At 53.4% G+C, this 14787-nt stretch overlaps 1 protein-coding gene across 2 annotated transcripts; it reads left to right on the top strand.

Moving 5' to 3' along the window:
* The first annotated feature begins 8094 nt into the window (after window positions 1-8094).
* Window positions 8095-13991, top strand: AQP3 (aquaporin 3 (Gill blood group)). 2 transcript variants are annotated; one of them, XM_036898150.2, is made up of 6 exons: window positions 8097-8254; window positions 11247-11373; window positions 11700-11837; window positions 12180-12298; window positions 12628-12845; window positions 12932-13991. In XM_036898150.2, exons 1-6 carry the CDS (start codon window positions 8147-8149, stop codon window positions 13098-13100), a joined length of 879 nt encoding a protein of 292 aa, XP_036754045.1. In that variant the 5' UTR covers window positions 8097-8146; the 3' UTR covers window positions 13101-13991. The 2 variants fall into 2 exon arrangements, with proteins under 2 accessions (XP_036754047.1, XP_036754045.1); XM_036898152.2 differs by lacking the exon at window positions 12628-12845 and having other exon boundaries at window positions 8095-8254.
* The last annotated feature ends 796 nt before the right edge of the window (window positions 13992-14787 follow it).

Here is a 14787-nt window from a genome sequence, read left to right as displayed (position 1 = left end):
TTATATAAATTTAAGGTATACCACATGTTAACATTACATTTCTATACTGCAATATGATTGCCACTGTAGTGATAATTAGACTTCTACCACATTACATAATTATCCTTTTTTCAGTGGTTGTAATAATTAGGCTCAGCCTGAGGTTGAAATTAGCATAGCAAATACATTGAAGGGCTGTGTGACCTGGCGTCTACATCTCTCTCCCTGTGCTGTTCATTCATAAGCTCCAACCATCAGTGTGCCAAGTTTTATTTTCAGTGAAGGATGCAGTCCCAGCGCTCACAGAGTCCTGGGGTTTGTGGTTGTCCCTGGCTCATCCTCTGCCTCCTTTTCCCTTGGCCCCTCACTCATTTTCTCCACTGTCCTTGTGTGGACTCCGGGAGGGAGGCGGTGGCCATTTTCAGACTGTCCACCTTCATCCCTGGGTTGGCTTCAGTCCTGCGGTTTCCAGCAAAACCCAGTTTCAGATTACCCCAGTGCAGGGGGCAGAATCTGCTCCCAGGCAAGATCATCAGCCAGTGGCTCCAAGAGGCACGGGCACCAGTCCCACGAGGGGAAATGAGCCTTGGTCCCACCTTTAAAATGGGCATAATGACTGTCAGGTGCCCAACATGGCAAGGGAAGAGGGTGGAGACCCTAGGGAACTGCACCATTGTTCTCTGCTTTCCCTGTGCCAGTTTATGGGGCTAGGTGTGGGGGGAGCAGGAAGTGCAGGCTCCAATTTCAGTCCCTCTGCAGCTCCAAACCAGGTTTCTTCATATTTTCTCTGGGAAGTAGGTGAGGAGGCTGGTGTGGTCTAAGATGACCTTTGGGTGGGGGTGGGGAGGTCGCATGAGGAGCTGGAATTTAAGAAGGGAAGAAGAGAAGCTAGGACAGGTGTGAGCAAGGCTGCATAGGGTGAAGTAGGTTGTGCATCCCCATGGGTGCATCTGCCTTGGTGCACCTCTGCATTTCACTCGGCAGGTGGGCACTGATGGACTGTGTCTGGTGTATGGAGTGATTTGTCTGCTGTATGTGTGTTGGGGGTGCGTGGACACATCTGTAGGTACTAGGCTGTCAGTGCAGGTTTTTGCCTCCAGCTCTAGGTTGCTGTAAAAGGGGAAGTCTATTTTTGAAGAGCAAGTCAGCAGAAAAAGCTCTCAGATAGGAGGCAAGAACTCTGTATTCCTTCCTGTGGCTTTAAACAAAGGCTTCCCCTTCTTGGGGCTTCCATTTCTCCAGTTCTATCAGGCCTTCCAAGTCTCTTTATGTAGGAACATTTAGTGAATTCCCTTCTGGCTGTTGTATCTGACAACCTCCTCTAAACCAGAATCCTTTTAGCCAAAGAGCCTTACTTTGGAAAGAGAGCAAGACCCCAAAGCCTAAATGGAGCAGTTTAAATCCAATGAAGTCCTGAGGGCTGCTCAGATCTGGGAGAGTCCGTGCCCCTCCCAACAGGTATACATGGAATCGCCTTCCAACCAACATCCGGTATTGATTTGTGAGTCACAGATTAATCCGGGTGAGTGATAGAGGGGAGGGGTAGCCTGGGGCATGTGAGTCACTCCTGCCCTTTTTAGGAAAGGCCAGCATGCCCCTCCCTCTGCTGCAGAGAGTGGGGAGAAGGAGGCATCTTAGGCTGCCCCAGGAACTAAGGTGGACCAGGTTGTTCCCAACCCTAAGGGGGATTCACTTTCCAATACCAAATCAGTTTCTGGGAAAGGTGTGGGAAAGATAATTTTTCTGGTTTGCATGAGGCCCAGAGAGGTGTAGGAATTGTTCAGGGTCACACAGGGGTTGGGGGGGGAGCTTCAGAAAATCTAGGCACCCTGGCTGTAGGCCTTGCTGCTGAGCCTGGGCTTTCCTGGGACCCACGGGTGGGATGAGGAGGAATAAAGGAGTAGAGAGGCCTGAGCTCCAGATCTCTGCAATGGGGCATGGAGGAGTGGAAAGCCTGGCCCCTCTCTGGTTCTGGGCAGCCTGACAGCCTTCCCCCTCCCTCTGCCCAAGGCAATGGAATGAAGCTGTTATCAGCAGGACCCAGGGGAGCAGGGTCGATGATAGGGGTGGGGCTGGGGGTGGGAGCGTGATCACTCTGGTCCAACCAGCTCTAGCCTAAGTCTTCTCTGTTCCCCAGGTTGGAAGCTCCTCAAAAATTAAACAAGCTCTCCTCTATTCTCCTAGACTGGAAACCTCCACAGGACAGGGCTGGGATCTCCTAGAGATTGACGAGGCCAAGGTTGGGCCGTGACTGAGTGGGTAAGGGGGCGCGAGATCCAGCCCTTGTTCCACTACCAAAGGTTTGGATGAAAAAATATGGATATATGGGGGGTGGGGGAATAGGACAGATGCTTAAGGGTATAAATTTATAACGAGTAGTAAATAAGCCCCAGAGAATGCATAGTATAGTGAATACAGACAATATTACAATCAACAAACTTGCTAAGAGACTAGAACATAATTCCAGCCACTAAAAAAAGGATAGCTATGTAATGTGATAGAGGTCTGATTATCACTACAATGGCAATCATATTACAACACAGAAATGTAATAACATGTTGTATACCTTAAATTTATACAATGTTATAGGTGAAGTATATTTCAATTAAAAGGAAAAGAAAAAGATAGATGTGGCCTCCTGATCTTTCCTCAGTCTCCCTTCACAACACCCCCACACCCATCTCCCAACCAGTGGGGTCTCCCTGACTCCTCTCCCCTCGGGCGGGTAGCTGGTGGCTGCCCTGTAATTAGCACCCAGGCTGGAGAGTGTACTGGGCCTCTTGCACGCCAGCACCTCTGGAATCTCAGATGCAATCCCCTACCCCACTCCTTTCAAACCGCAGGTGTCTCAGAGAGCAGTTGTCCTGGGCCTCACCTCAAGCTCAGTTTCCTATTTAACCAATTCTGCCAGCCTCCCACTTCAGCCTCTTGCCAACCTACCCTGCCCACTCTGCTTCCTAAATTCCCAATTCAAACCCTTTCCTCTCCTTATAGCCTTTGCCCTGCATCTGGCCTCTTTCCCTCCTCCGTGGCTTCCTTCCAGACCTTCTGAACTTGGTTTCTTCCCTTCTAACCCATCCTCCCCTCCGCAGCTGGAGAGATCCTTCTAAATGGCAAATGGAGATCATTCCACTCCCTACTTAAAACCCCTCAAGTCTCCTCTTAGCCACTGTTCTCAGGGGCAAAACAATCAAGTGTAAAGTCTGATGTAAAACGGTTAAAATGCTGTGGTTGCAGCAGGAAGTGGGGCCAGGTTTCTGCCTCCTTGGCTTCCCTCTTCCCTTCTCCAGCTGCAGCAGTCGCTGTGAGAGCTTCCTCGGAGCCTTGGGGATTAACGAAGCACCGCTTGAATATCTGTGGCCTCTTGTATAAGGTCCAGGCCTTTAATATAATACCTAAGGCCCTCACTGTACTTCTCACGTCCCTACCTGGGGCTGCTCTTACCAGGTACCAGGCCAGCAGCCATCCCTACCTGAGGCAGTCTTTCGTCTGGAAGACCCTCTATAAAATCTCCAGCGAAGTGTTTCTTCTCCAGGAAGCCCTCTGATTGTCTCCGCCCAAAAGATGTTCCATGTTCCCTTCCTGGCTACAGGGGCAGGACAAATGCCAGGCTCTGGTTCAGGCCCCTAAAGAAGCCTATGAGCTTTCCATCCCTCTTCAGTCTCTGGTCCTCACCCCTCAACCTCCAAAGCAACCCTATCCTAATTCTAGGAACTTTCCTGCTAGTGAGCAGGGAGATGTGAATCAGAGAGCCCAGGGACTCCAGGGAGCTGACCCCTGAGGTGCAAACCAGAGCCTTCCAGACACCCTAGGCCTGTTCACAATGACAGCCTGGTCTATGTCAGCTCCATGTCACTCACTTCCCTCCTCCCAGGGTGGCATAGGGCAGGCCCCCAAATGTCCAGGCAGTTTATCTCCAGACTCCTCAACAGATCCCCATATCCTATCTCTAGCTTTTATAAACACTGGGCCCAGACCCACAGCCAGGCTCAAGCAGGGACACACAAAGATAGGCATACAGACTCCCGTGGACACACATGCACACACAAGCCCTCATGGGTATACACACATGCATGTGTGCACCCTATGGTCACCTACATGTACACACAGACCTTCATGCATACATGCACACACATGGTCAAGAACACACATTCACACATGAAAAATGTGGCTCTGATTAAGAAGGCAGATTCTAGAATGAACCTTTCCTTCTATTTGGTCTTTGTAATACAGTTTTCAAAGCCTGAAATATCCACAATCATGTTTGATTCTCATAGAGGCTATGGGTTGGAGGGAGGGACTCCATCTGAAACCTCCAGGTGACTGAGGAAGAAACTGAGAGAAGATAGCTGTCTACATCATCTGACTGGTCAGAGGCCATACCAGGCCTGAAGCTGTGGTTTTGGGTCTGCAAGAGGACTCTGCCTCATTAGTCAGAGTCTCTGTGACTCTAGGCCCTTCCTCAGGACAGCTCTTGGCCTCCGTCCCATCCCTTTGTCACCTTTCTATGACTCTGCTGTTCTTGAAGGGTACCAAGGGTAGCTCAGGGACACCAGAATGTGAACCCAGAGTCTGAGGATACAGGTCGAAAAGTAGATTTTTCTCAAGGGCCAACTGGACACCTGGCTGGAGGTGCTGAGGGGGCAGTTTGTGCTCAGGTTTTCTGCCATCTTGTCTGTCTGGAGACAGGGTGACTGTTGGCCCAGGAGGAGAAGCTGCTTGGCCACACCTCAGTCTGGGGATGCTCATAATAGGGTAATTCAGCTCTGCCCTCTATTCCCCATTACAGCCCAGAACCAGCCCCCAGCTCTCAAGGGCCAGAAGCAGGAATAATGTCCAGTAGTGGCCTAAGAGTGGGGCACACTCTAGAAGGAAGCTCAAGTGTGTGGGGTTCAATGGGTTCTCTGCTCCCCTGTGCCTTGGACTTGTAGCTCCCTGGCCTCTCTGCTCTCCTCACCTCTGCTCCCCATCCTCATGGGATTTGAATCCTGGCTCAACATTTAATGGCTGAGTGAGACCATAGAAAATGACTTCTCTCTAAACCATAGTTTCATCATCTGTGAAAGGGGGAAAATATACCTACTTTGGGGGTTGTTTTGCAAACGGGAGGAAAGCTTCCTAAACTTAAAAATGTTTGTCTCTTTTGGCCTGCACCTCTCCCATCCTACTCCAATGGTCTGGAACAGGTTAGGGGGTTCAGGGAAGCTGGGAGGATTGTAGCATCATTTGTTTCCTATGTCTACTCTTCTCCACTCTACTTGCTGACAGCAAGGCCCATGTCTCCTTCTCTGCTGGTTCAGGTTGCTCCCATTCAGGCAAAAAGAGTTTGAGGGGCAGGAAGTGAAGGGTATGCCATCCCACTCTTTAAGGTCCCCAGCCAGCCCCTCTAGTCCAGCATCTTTAGCCCCCTCCTTTGCCTTATAACCCCCTCCCCATTGCTGATCCCCAAAAGTCAAGGCCTCCCACGAGGTGGATGGACTGTCAAGGTCCCTTCCTGGGCTCAGCCCTTCCTCCCAGGTGAGATGCAGACCTTGCTCAAGATGCCCCGGGAGGAAGGGCCTCCTCATCTGCATCCTCCCAGAGTTCGGCGGGCTGGCTTCCAGCATGCACTCAGCCCTGGCTTTCCTTCCCAAAGCATGGGAGGGAGTACAGAGGACTCTCTCTGTGTAAGTTGTGTGACTCAGAGTCAAGGGCTCAGCAAGCTCAGTCTCTTCTCTTTGAAGCCATGCTTTCTTCTGCCGTTTGCTTCAGGGGGTGCCATTCACATTGACTACAATGAGAATGACACCCCAGGTGTTGAGCCATCCAATGTGGCCCTGCTTTTGCCCCCCAAACTTGGGCCAGCTGGGTGCTTCTGGATAAGCATCACCAGGTCCCTACTCCTCTTCATCCCAGATGACACAAGGAAGACTGACAGGAATAAGGGGCCATTGGAGGGCATTGCATTCTTTGCCCTCCTCCAGGCAGGGTCCTCTAAGGTTCACTAGGAAGCATGAAGCCCTACCCATACTTTCTCAGCTCTAACCCTAACCCACAAAGTGCATGTGTATGTATGAACATGTGTGTACACCCTAGTCTAGTAGAGATAGGAATGAATTTGGGGTCATGGTCCTCAAGGTTGGGCCCTGATTTTGGGTCAGGGGGCACTGAGAGGTAGCTCTTGTTCCACTTGCCAAGCCCTGTGCTTTAGCATGGGGCTGCATCCACTAGAGGGGGTCACAAAGATGCTCTATGGTAAGCTGCAGCCCCGGGATTATAGATAGGCACACACTTACATGCACATATGTGTGAGTACATACAGGTACACGTGTGTAAATAAGTGTTACTTAAAATGTGAATAAGATACACAAATGCACAGTTGTGTGTGTGATCTGCTCTCTCCTGGTGCAGCACATGTGACCTCTATGTGGGCTGAGTGCAAACATGGGTGTCTACAGAGGCCTTGCATGTGCCTGCTGGTGGCAAAGCTGCCCCTGTTTCTCTCCCTGCTCTGGTTCCCAGGCCAGCCTCAGCTGCTGGCAGGCTCAGGATGGGGTAGGATAAGGAAGGGGTGCTGTGGGCTGGGGTTTCCTACTTTCTTGCAGTGTTGGGAACCCCTTGCCAGTTGTTGCCTTGTGCAGCCTTTGCAGCCCCACCTGAGCAGCACACCTTGGGGTGGGGAGATGAAAGGGCAGCAGGGTGGATGCTCCCCATTCCCACAGTCTGGGATCTGGCACCAAGAGTCTAGGGTTCTGTCTTGAGTTACAGACTGATGTGGGGCCATGGACAGACACTCGGTGATGGCTCCTTGATTCACCATGGGGCCTCCCAGCCTGTGGGGGCCTGGAGGGGGGGTGTTTCTCCCTTGGCCAAGGGCCATGGAGACCTCGGGTGGGGGTTACATATATGTGTGAGCCCATGTCCAGGCTATCATGTGAATGAGATCCCATGAGCATGTGAGCAGAACTCAGTGTCAATAGATGAGTCTGGCTGCCAGTCTCAGGGTATGTTTGTGTGTGTGCATGCATGTGCATGTGTGTGACTCTACCCTGTGTGCATTGTTAAACCTCATCTCTTTAGACATGAGTCATCTCTGGAGCCCTTATTTCTGACAGCCATTTCTCAAGGGACAGGTCCGTGGGGCCCTTGGCCTACCTACCTGGATTAAGTCCCTCTGAAAACCCTGGCAGTGCTGCCGTAGAGACTGGAGTGAGGGCATTATTTGCTCCTGGTCCTGTGGAAGTAGTGCCCAGGCCACCAGACCTGTTTCTAGATAATTAAATGCAGCACAGGGGCAGGGTTGCCCCATCCCCCCTCAGATGGGGCTCACACCCTAAGACTTTAGCCCGGTTAACTTCTTAAAGGGACATACTCTCCCCTGGCTGGTGTTCAGCCAGCATGAGAGAGGAGAGGGTTAAAAACAGCTGGGTCTCACCCTGCTGGTAAGCAGGTAGCCTGTGGCCTGTCAGGACACCTGCAGCTCAGCCTCTAGAGCCATGTGCAAAACACACAAAGGGACACGTGTGACAAAATCAGGTAAACTAGCTATGTGCACAGCCATGAGCAATGCCCAGCAAGTGTGATTAGTCACACAGGACAGATGTCATGTGTGGACACGGCTGTGGGCAGAGCTGGTCAAGACAAGCAACATGTGACAGTACTCACGGCATCAGGAGCAAGGGCCCACCAGCCCCAAAGGCTGGGCTGACAGAGGGTCTCTCCCCCCCTGGGGCCCAACATCCCCTCCCTCCAGCCCCACGACTGAGGACGTGTTGGGCCCAGCTGTCCTGCAGAGCAGCCCTTTCCTTTCTGTCTCCCTGGCCCCTGCCCTCTTGGGGATGACAGCCCGGTCCACCTGGCCCTTCACACGCGGAAACCCCACCACGGCTCTTAGCCCCCAAGATGCCTCCTCCCCCAAGTGCCCTCTTGGAGCCAGACCCATTACTAAAGCTCCTCCCACCCCCGCCCCCCACCTTCCTCCTCAGTTCGCCTGAACCCAGCGCCCTGGCCAGCCTCCCCAGGCCTGCCGGGCGGGTGGCCGCCCTCTCCCCCGCGGCGGGGACTCAGCGGGCGGGGCTGCAGGGCGGGCTGGCGGGCGGGCGGGGCGCACGCCTCCCGCCCTCCTATATAGGGCGCCACCGCAGCTCCAGGCCACAGCCGCTGCGCCCGCCACCCTGCCGCCCCCGCTATGGGTCGACAGAAAGAACTGGTGTCCCGCTGCGGCGAGATGCTCCACATCCGCTACAGGCTGCTTCGCCAGGCGTTGGCTGAGTGCCTGGGGACCCTCATCCTCGTGGTGAGTGGAAGGACCCGGAGAGCTCACTTCTCTCCAGGCCCCACACTCCCCATTCCCTCAGTCCCTCCGAGGGACTGTTTTTCAAGGCAGCCTCGAGTCCTCCCCGACCTCCCGCCTTGACCCCTCCCAGAGTTCTCCTTCCCCATCTATGACAGTTCTGACTCTTGCCAGAATGACAGCTGTTACTCCCCAGTGACAGCTCTGATCCTTTACCTTCCCACCGGTGACCCAGCCCTCAGGCTAGTGGCAGGAGTCACCCCTGTAGTCTGGGACCTCTAGTTCCTTCTCCTGGTTCCTGAGCTCCCCAGGTTCCCAGAGTCCCAGCCCCAGGAGGCAGAGGGGACAGCAGCAAATGGGTCCCTATTAGGTTATTTGGGTCCTGGATGCCTGGCTCCTAATGAATAATTAAGCCTTAGAAAGTCCAGAAGTTTCTGTGACCTGAAGACAGTTTACCACAAATGGAGGCAGAGGGTGGAGGCCCGATAAGGTGCAAATAGCAGAATGGGAAGAAAGGAGGATCCTGGAGATAGGAGACTGTGTGGAAGGCAGCTGCACCCCAGGCACAGAGAACGTGGTGTCCCTAAAGTTGCTCCCCTGTGCTGAGCAACTCTAGACCCTGTCAGTTACCCAGATGGACGCCATCTGCTTCCATGTAGAAGCACTCTGCGTTACTCCCTGGGTTTTTTAGTTCTTCTATGGGTTCTCTGAGAGGGACACTTGCCGTGACTGAGTTACTCCCCAGTCTGTTACTCCCTGGTTACACCATTTTTGTCCCTGGGTTGTTCTTGGGTGACTCTTGTTTGCACTTCTTCAGTCTGGCAGATACACCAGTTACAGTCTCCATTTCCTGTCCCTGCTACTGTGATTTTCAGCCACTCCTGTGATGACACCTGTTTCCCCTGGGTTACCTATGGGTTCAGTTGCTCCATTGCAGTTGATGGCTTACTCCATTACTGCCCCAGCCCTAACCCTAGGTAATGCAGACCAGCCAGCCCCCTTTGGACTAGGAAGCTTAACTAGAGACAAGCAGGGCTGGGGTGGCCCCTTCCAAATGCACTGGGGTGGTAGAGCAGACCTCCATAGGGAGAGGAGGGCTGAGACTCAGCTCTGGCTTCCAGGGACAGGAAGGGCGGAAGCCAAGTGGTACCCTTTATCCACAGCCCCACACAGGATTAATGGCTCTGTCAGTCATTCTTTCCCCTGTGCCAAGAAGGGAGTAGGGGCAGGTGCTTATCATGCTCCTCCCCCAGGGCCAACTCCCCAACTCTGACTTCTGGTCCAGCCCCTGTTTGGGAACAACCAGGACAGGGGCAGTTGTTTTCTACCTTCACAGGGGGGCCTCTCTAGGCTCTCCCAAGTCTGTGTGCCTCCCTGACAAAAGAGCAGTCTGGCCTCTCACTGAGTGAGCCCCAGGCTCATTTGGCTTATCCCTGACCACAACCAGAGGTGTTCCGCTTGTGAAGGCTCTCAGGCTCTGGTGGGTGTAAGGCATCAGGTGTCAGAACCTCAAGTGCTGCCCCAAGAGGAGGGGCCAGGCCTGGGAGGCCTGAGTGGTGGGTGAGGGCTTGCCTGCGTACTTCTGTGGGCTGGAGACCTAGAACCCCAGTGGCAAAATCAGGGCTGGCTTTGGGGTGAGGGAAGCTCCTTTCTCTGGGTACTAGAAAGGTAGGGGGATGGAGGAGAAGGAGCAGGGAAGAGGAAGATTAGCCCTAAGGTGGTGGAACTGGCTCTGACAGCTTCTCTCTCCATGGCCTCCTGGGGATGGAGCCAGGTTTGGGCCTCAGGCAGGCAAGTTGCTGAGGCCAGGGCCTGCCAAGCTGGGCAGGGTGCCCCAGACCCCCACGTGCCTCACACACATACACACTCACAATCTCTGATCTTTGCTCTCACCTGCCTGCACACCTTTGCCCTGCATCATTGCCGCCAGCCTCCCCACTATCTCTTGGTCTTTGAGGGATGATAATCAAAATGCTTAACAACCCAGTTCAACAAAACACTGACCCATCAGAATGCACAGTGGTCCTTAGCATGTGTGTTGGAAACTGTCTGCTTACTAGGCAGCAAACTTTTAGTTTCGGGGAGGTGAAAGAGGTTACCCAGGGCAGGGGCTGGAGCAGCTTTGGGAGACACCTAGGCTCAGGGCAACAGCTTCTCACAGCTGCTACAGGAGCTGTGCGTTTTTACATTTGAACAAGGTGAACAGACATACAATATGTCCTGTACTTGCAGGACATCAGGGACCTTAGTTCTCTTGAATTGCTGCCTTCCTGAGAGAAAGCTTAAAACCAATCTCCCCACTTCTATTGCCTTGGGTCCCGGATTGGGGCCAGTGAGAGAAGCCACTCAGATCATTGTCTTTAGGGCCTCCAAATCTGAGTGGGGAATCTGGATCCCTTAGGGCAGAGAAGTCAAGGTGGGTGGAGATAAGAGGCTCTGGGACAGGAAGAGGTCAAGGAGGATCACGGTGCTGAGAGGGGAGAGCCAGGGGCAGGGACTCTGACATCCCAGATTCAGAAGTGGATTCAACCTAACTTTTGGCTTCCTCTCTCTTTACTTGTGTCCTCCACCCCTTCACCGCCATCTGTTTGGGGCAAAAAGGGAGGCAGCTGCAGGTTGGGGATGAGTGAGAGCCTTCCTATTCCTATGGGCCAGGCCTGAAGGGTGCTTAGGTGAAAGTTGTTACCCTACACCCACTCCTATTGAGATTTAAGAGAAATCAAAGACGGTTCAGTCACCTGGGCTCTGGGTTGCAGCCTCTGCTTCCAGTCCCTTCCATGGGGTCCTGTTATATTGGAGTTGGGACATTGGGGTGGGAGGGCCTGTCTGCATTCTTCTGCAGAATGCACTTGTGGCAGGAGGAGTTTGGGGGTGCATTCCAGGAAGGGCCTACTCCCAGGCAGAGGTTGCTGGATTCACCCCTTCCTTCTGGAGTGAGACTTGCTGGCCCTCAGCTGGGCTTCACCTCCCTACCTTGTTCTATTTCCTGACACAGATGTTTGGCTGTGGCTCTGTGGCCCAGGTTGTGCTCAGCCGGGGCACCCACGGTGGTTTCCTCACCATCAACCTGGCCTTCGGCTTTGCTGTCACCCTGGGCATCCTTGTTGCTGGTCAGGTCTCCGGTAAGGCCTTATCCCACCCTCAGTCATCACCCCTCAACAGCATTCTTACAGGTGTCCAGCTGGGGGGCATTCCCAAGGGCAGGGTATAACTGTGGCTTCAGCTTTGAGCCTTGTATCCAACTTGATACTTAGAACCTTAAACTCTCACTTTGGAATAAGAGATTATCAGAGTTGGCCTGTTACATAGTCCACCCTGCCCTCTGGTACAAGAAACTCTTCTCTGCATCCCTGCTCACTGGGACAGACAGGGGGAGAATGGGGTTTGGGAATCCTGGCCTTCCTACGATGGCAGGATGGCTAACAGAACTCATCTCTCCTCTGCCTAGGGGCCCACCTGAACCCTGCTGTGACCTTTGCCCTGTGCTTCCTGGCACGTGAGCCCTGGATCAAGCTGCCCATCTACACCCTGGCTCAGACACTGGGAGCCTTCTTGGGTGCTGGGATTGTTTTTGGGCTGTATTATGGTGAGCATTCCCCACCCTGCCCTCCTCCACAACACCCTGCCTCTGCTTGGGACCTGCTGGCACCAGGCCTTTTGCTGACAGACAGCTGGGGCCAGCCCAGGCCCCGGGCTCATGACTCATTCATGCACAGGCCCAAGGTGGGGGGCACGTGGGGAAAGAAGCTAGTTAGGCAACAATGGAGTCTTAGGTCTTCTACCCCACCTGCCCCACCCCCTCAGACTCCAGAATAATACAGTAGTGATTATACTCACCCATGGGCCCTGGGAGAGTGGGCCCAGCCTGCAAGGGGAGACTGGACTAAGGCCTCTGCCCTCACCCACTTGAGGTCTCATCTGTCACTAGATGCAATCTGGGACTTCGCCAAGAATGAGCTTGTAGTCTCGGGTCCCAATGGCACAGCTGGCATCTTCGCCACCTACCCCTCTGGACACTTGGACGTGGTCAACGGCTTCTTTGACCAGGTATGGAGCACAGCGGGGAGGACCAAGCTTTCCTCATTGCTCATAGGCTGGCAGGGGGACAGGACTCCTTGTCTATAGCAGGGGTGGTAATCTGTATATGGGGACATCTACATTAAGAATCATGATGGCAGGTAACCTGCAGACTTCTAGGAATCTGCATATTTAACCAGTTTGTCACAGGATCCTTATGCACATAAAAATTCTAGCACCCCTGCTCTAGAGAGGAGAGCACAGAGATGACAAGGCTCTAAGAGCTGGAGGGAAGCCAAAGGACAGAAGAAGGGGCTGTTGGGGGGAGCTGCTCCTCACCCTGTTCCCCTACTCTGCAGTTCATTGGCACAGCTTCCCTCATCGTGTGTGTGCTGGCCATTGTCGACCCCTACAACAACCCCGTTCCCCGTGGCCTGGAGGCCTTCACTGTGGGCCTGGTGGTCCTGGTTATCGGCACTTCCATGGGCTTCAACTCTGGCTACGCTGTCAACCCTGCCCGGGACTTTGGCCCCCGCCTTTTCACTGCCATCGCTGGCTGGGGCTCCGAAGTCTTCACGTGAGTGCAGCCCCAGCCCAGCCTGCCCCAGCCTGCCTCCTCTCTGCCCTGCTCCACCTGCCCTGACCACATATTTCTTCTCCCAGGACTGGCCGCCACTGGTGGTGGGTGCCCATCGTGTCTCCATTCCTGGGCTCCATTGTGGGTGTCTTTGTGTACCAGCTCATGATTGGCTGCCACCTGGAGCAGCCTCCACCCTCCGTGGAGCAGGAGAATGTGAAGCTGGCACATGTGAAGCACAAGGAGCAGATCTGAGTGGGCAGGGGCCACTCCCCACCCACCCTGCAGCTTGAGCACCCACTGACTGCCCAGAGGCTGCTCCCTAGGAGACCCCACGGTCCCCCTACCAGGCTGCAAAGTGCTTCGCCCCGCCCCACTGGAGAGCCCCCTTCAGAATTTTCCCACCCTGATAAATAGGACCTGCAGCTGTGGTGGGACAGGGTGTAGGGCCAACATATTCATCTCGCAAAAGGAGAGAATGAGCAGCAGGTGTGTGAATGTGTGTGTGTGTGTGTGTGTGTGTGTGTGTGTGTGTCTGTGTCTGTGTGTGTGTGTGTGTGTCTGTGTGTCTGTGTCTGTGTGTGTCTGTGTCTGTGTGTCTGTGTGTGTGGTGATTCTAGCTTTCAGGAAGCCCTGGGGAAGGGAGAAGGTGGTGTGTCTATCGTGAGTGAGCAAGGTACCAGGGGTCTGCATGGTTCAGGAGCTCCATGTGGAGGAGGGTCCAGATAGATGTGTTTCTGAGTTTGTGTGTCTGCCCTTTTTACTAAGCAGGGGATTTCTCAAGGCTTTGGGGGAAGTAGGGCGGGAATATGGATAAGGCTGGGAGGAGGGGGCCACAGCTGAGGTATGGAACTCAGGCTGTACATAAATAGGAGCCGACTAACATGTTTTGTCATAAGGTAGGCATGAGAGGGTGGGGTGAAGTCCAGGCCGTAAGTTTCATGTTTGCTCTCTCTTTTTAAAAAAAATATATAACAGATATTACAGTTTTAGGGATGGGGGTTGGGAGACTACTTAAAAGAGGTTCTTCTCTGGGGAAGGAAGACCCTCTTTAAAGTAGCCTTATTTCTCCTTTAATCCTCCACTTAACACATGTACTCTGCCTTTTATAAAAAAAACAATAAAATGTATGCCTAAAACTGCCAATTGTACAAATAACTGCTTGCTCCGCTCTTGATCTGGGGCCAGTTAAGGAGTTTCAGGGTGTCTGGCCACGAATATCCAGGGTGCCCAACTGTGTTGTCTAACCTGGACAGGAAACCCTGAGGGCAATACTGCAGCCTTGCCCTGCAGGCTGTCAGTCATACAGGTCAGAGAGCCTCTTCACCAAGCCTCTCAGCTTGAACTCAGGGGTGACACATTTTCCCCTAAGCTTTCACCTCCTGGGAGCCCCCAGCACAATGAATGGCTTCCCTTCCTCATCCCTGCACACACCCATCTTGAGCCTGGCCTAGGGGAACTTCCTCCCAGGCAGAGCTGCCCAAAGGGGAGGTACTGCTATCCACAAAGTAGTGAGCTCCCTGTTGCCAGAGGAGACCAATCAGATTGGGAATCTGCATTGCCTTTAACAGCTCGAAGCTGTTCAGGCTCCACTACCCAGACCTTGGCCATAGCCACCTCAGTAGCCTCCCAACCTTCAGGCCTGCCCTAATCAGTCCATACAGCAACCAGAGGGATCTTTCTGAAACCCCTGCTGAAAGAGGGCCTCTTTCTGAGGCTCTCCCTGCTGCCTAGAAATAATCGAAATCCTTCCATCCTGCATTCAGGTCCTCTGGAACCTGGCCCGTGTCCCTACATCACAAGGTGCCATCCACATCCAGACTACTATTGTGCCCATGTGCCTTCCTACCTTTGGGTCTTTGCTTCAAAGTGCCCACTCACTAAAATCCTAATCTTGCTCTAATGCCTTTTCCTCCAGAAAGTCATCCTTGCTCTTCCCCAC

The sequence above is a fragment of the Manis pentadactyla genome, chromosome 3 (assembly GCF_030020395.1).
Source record: "Manis pentadactyla isolate mManPen7 chromosome 3, mManPen7.hap1, whole genome shotgun sequence".
Classification (NCBI taxonomy): domain Eukaryota; kingdom Metazoa; phylum Chordata; class Mammalia; order Pholidota; family Manidae; genus Manis; species Manis pentadactyla.
The sequence above is the reverse complement of the archived record's forward strand: the minus strand, read 5'-3'. Positions and strand labels throughout refer to the sequence as shown.

Coding starts and splice junctions, on each gene's coding strand:
- AQP3 (XM_036898150.2), top strand. CDS start 8,147: ATGGGTCGACAGAAAGAACTGGTGTCCCGCTGCGGCGAGATGCTCCAC. Junction 8,255..11,246: donor TGGGGACCCTCATCCTCGTG/GTGAGTGGAAGG, acceptor TTCCTGACACAG/ATGTTTGGCTGTGGCTCTGT. Junction 11,838..12,179: donor TGTTTTTGGGCTGTATTATG/GTGAGCATTCCC, acceptor ATCTGTCACTAG/ATGCAATCTGGGACTTCGCC.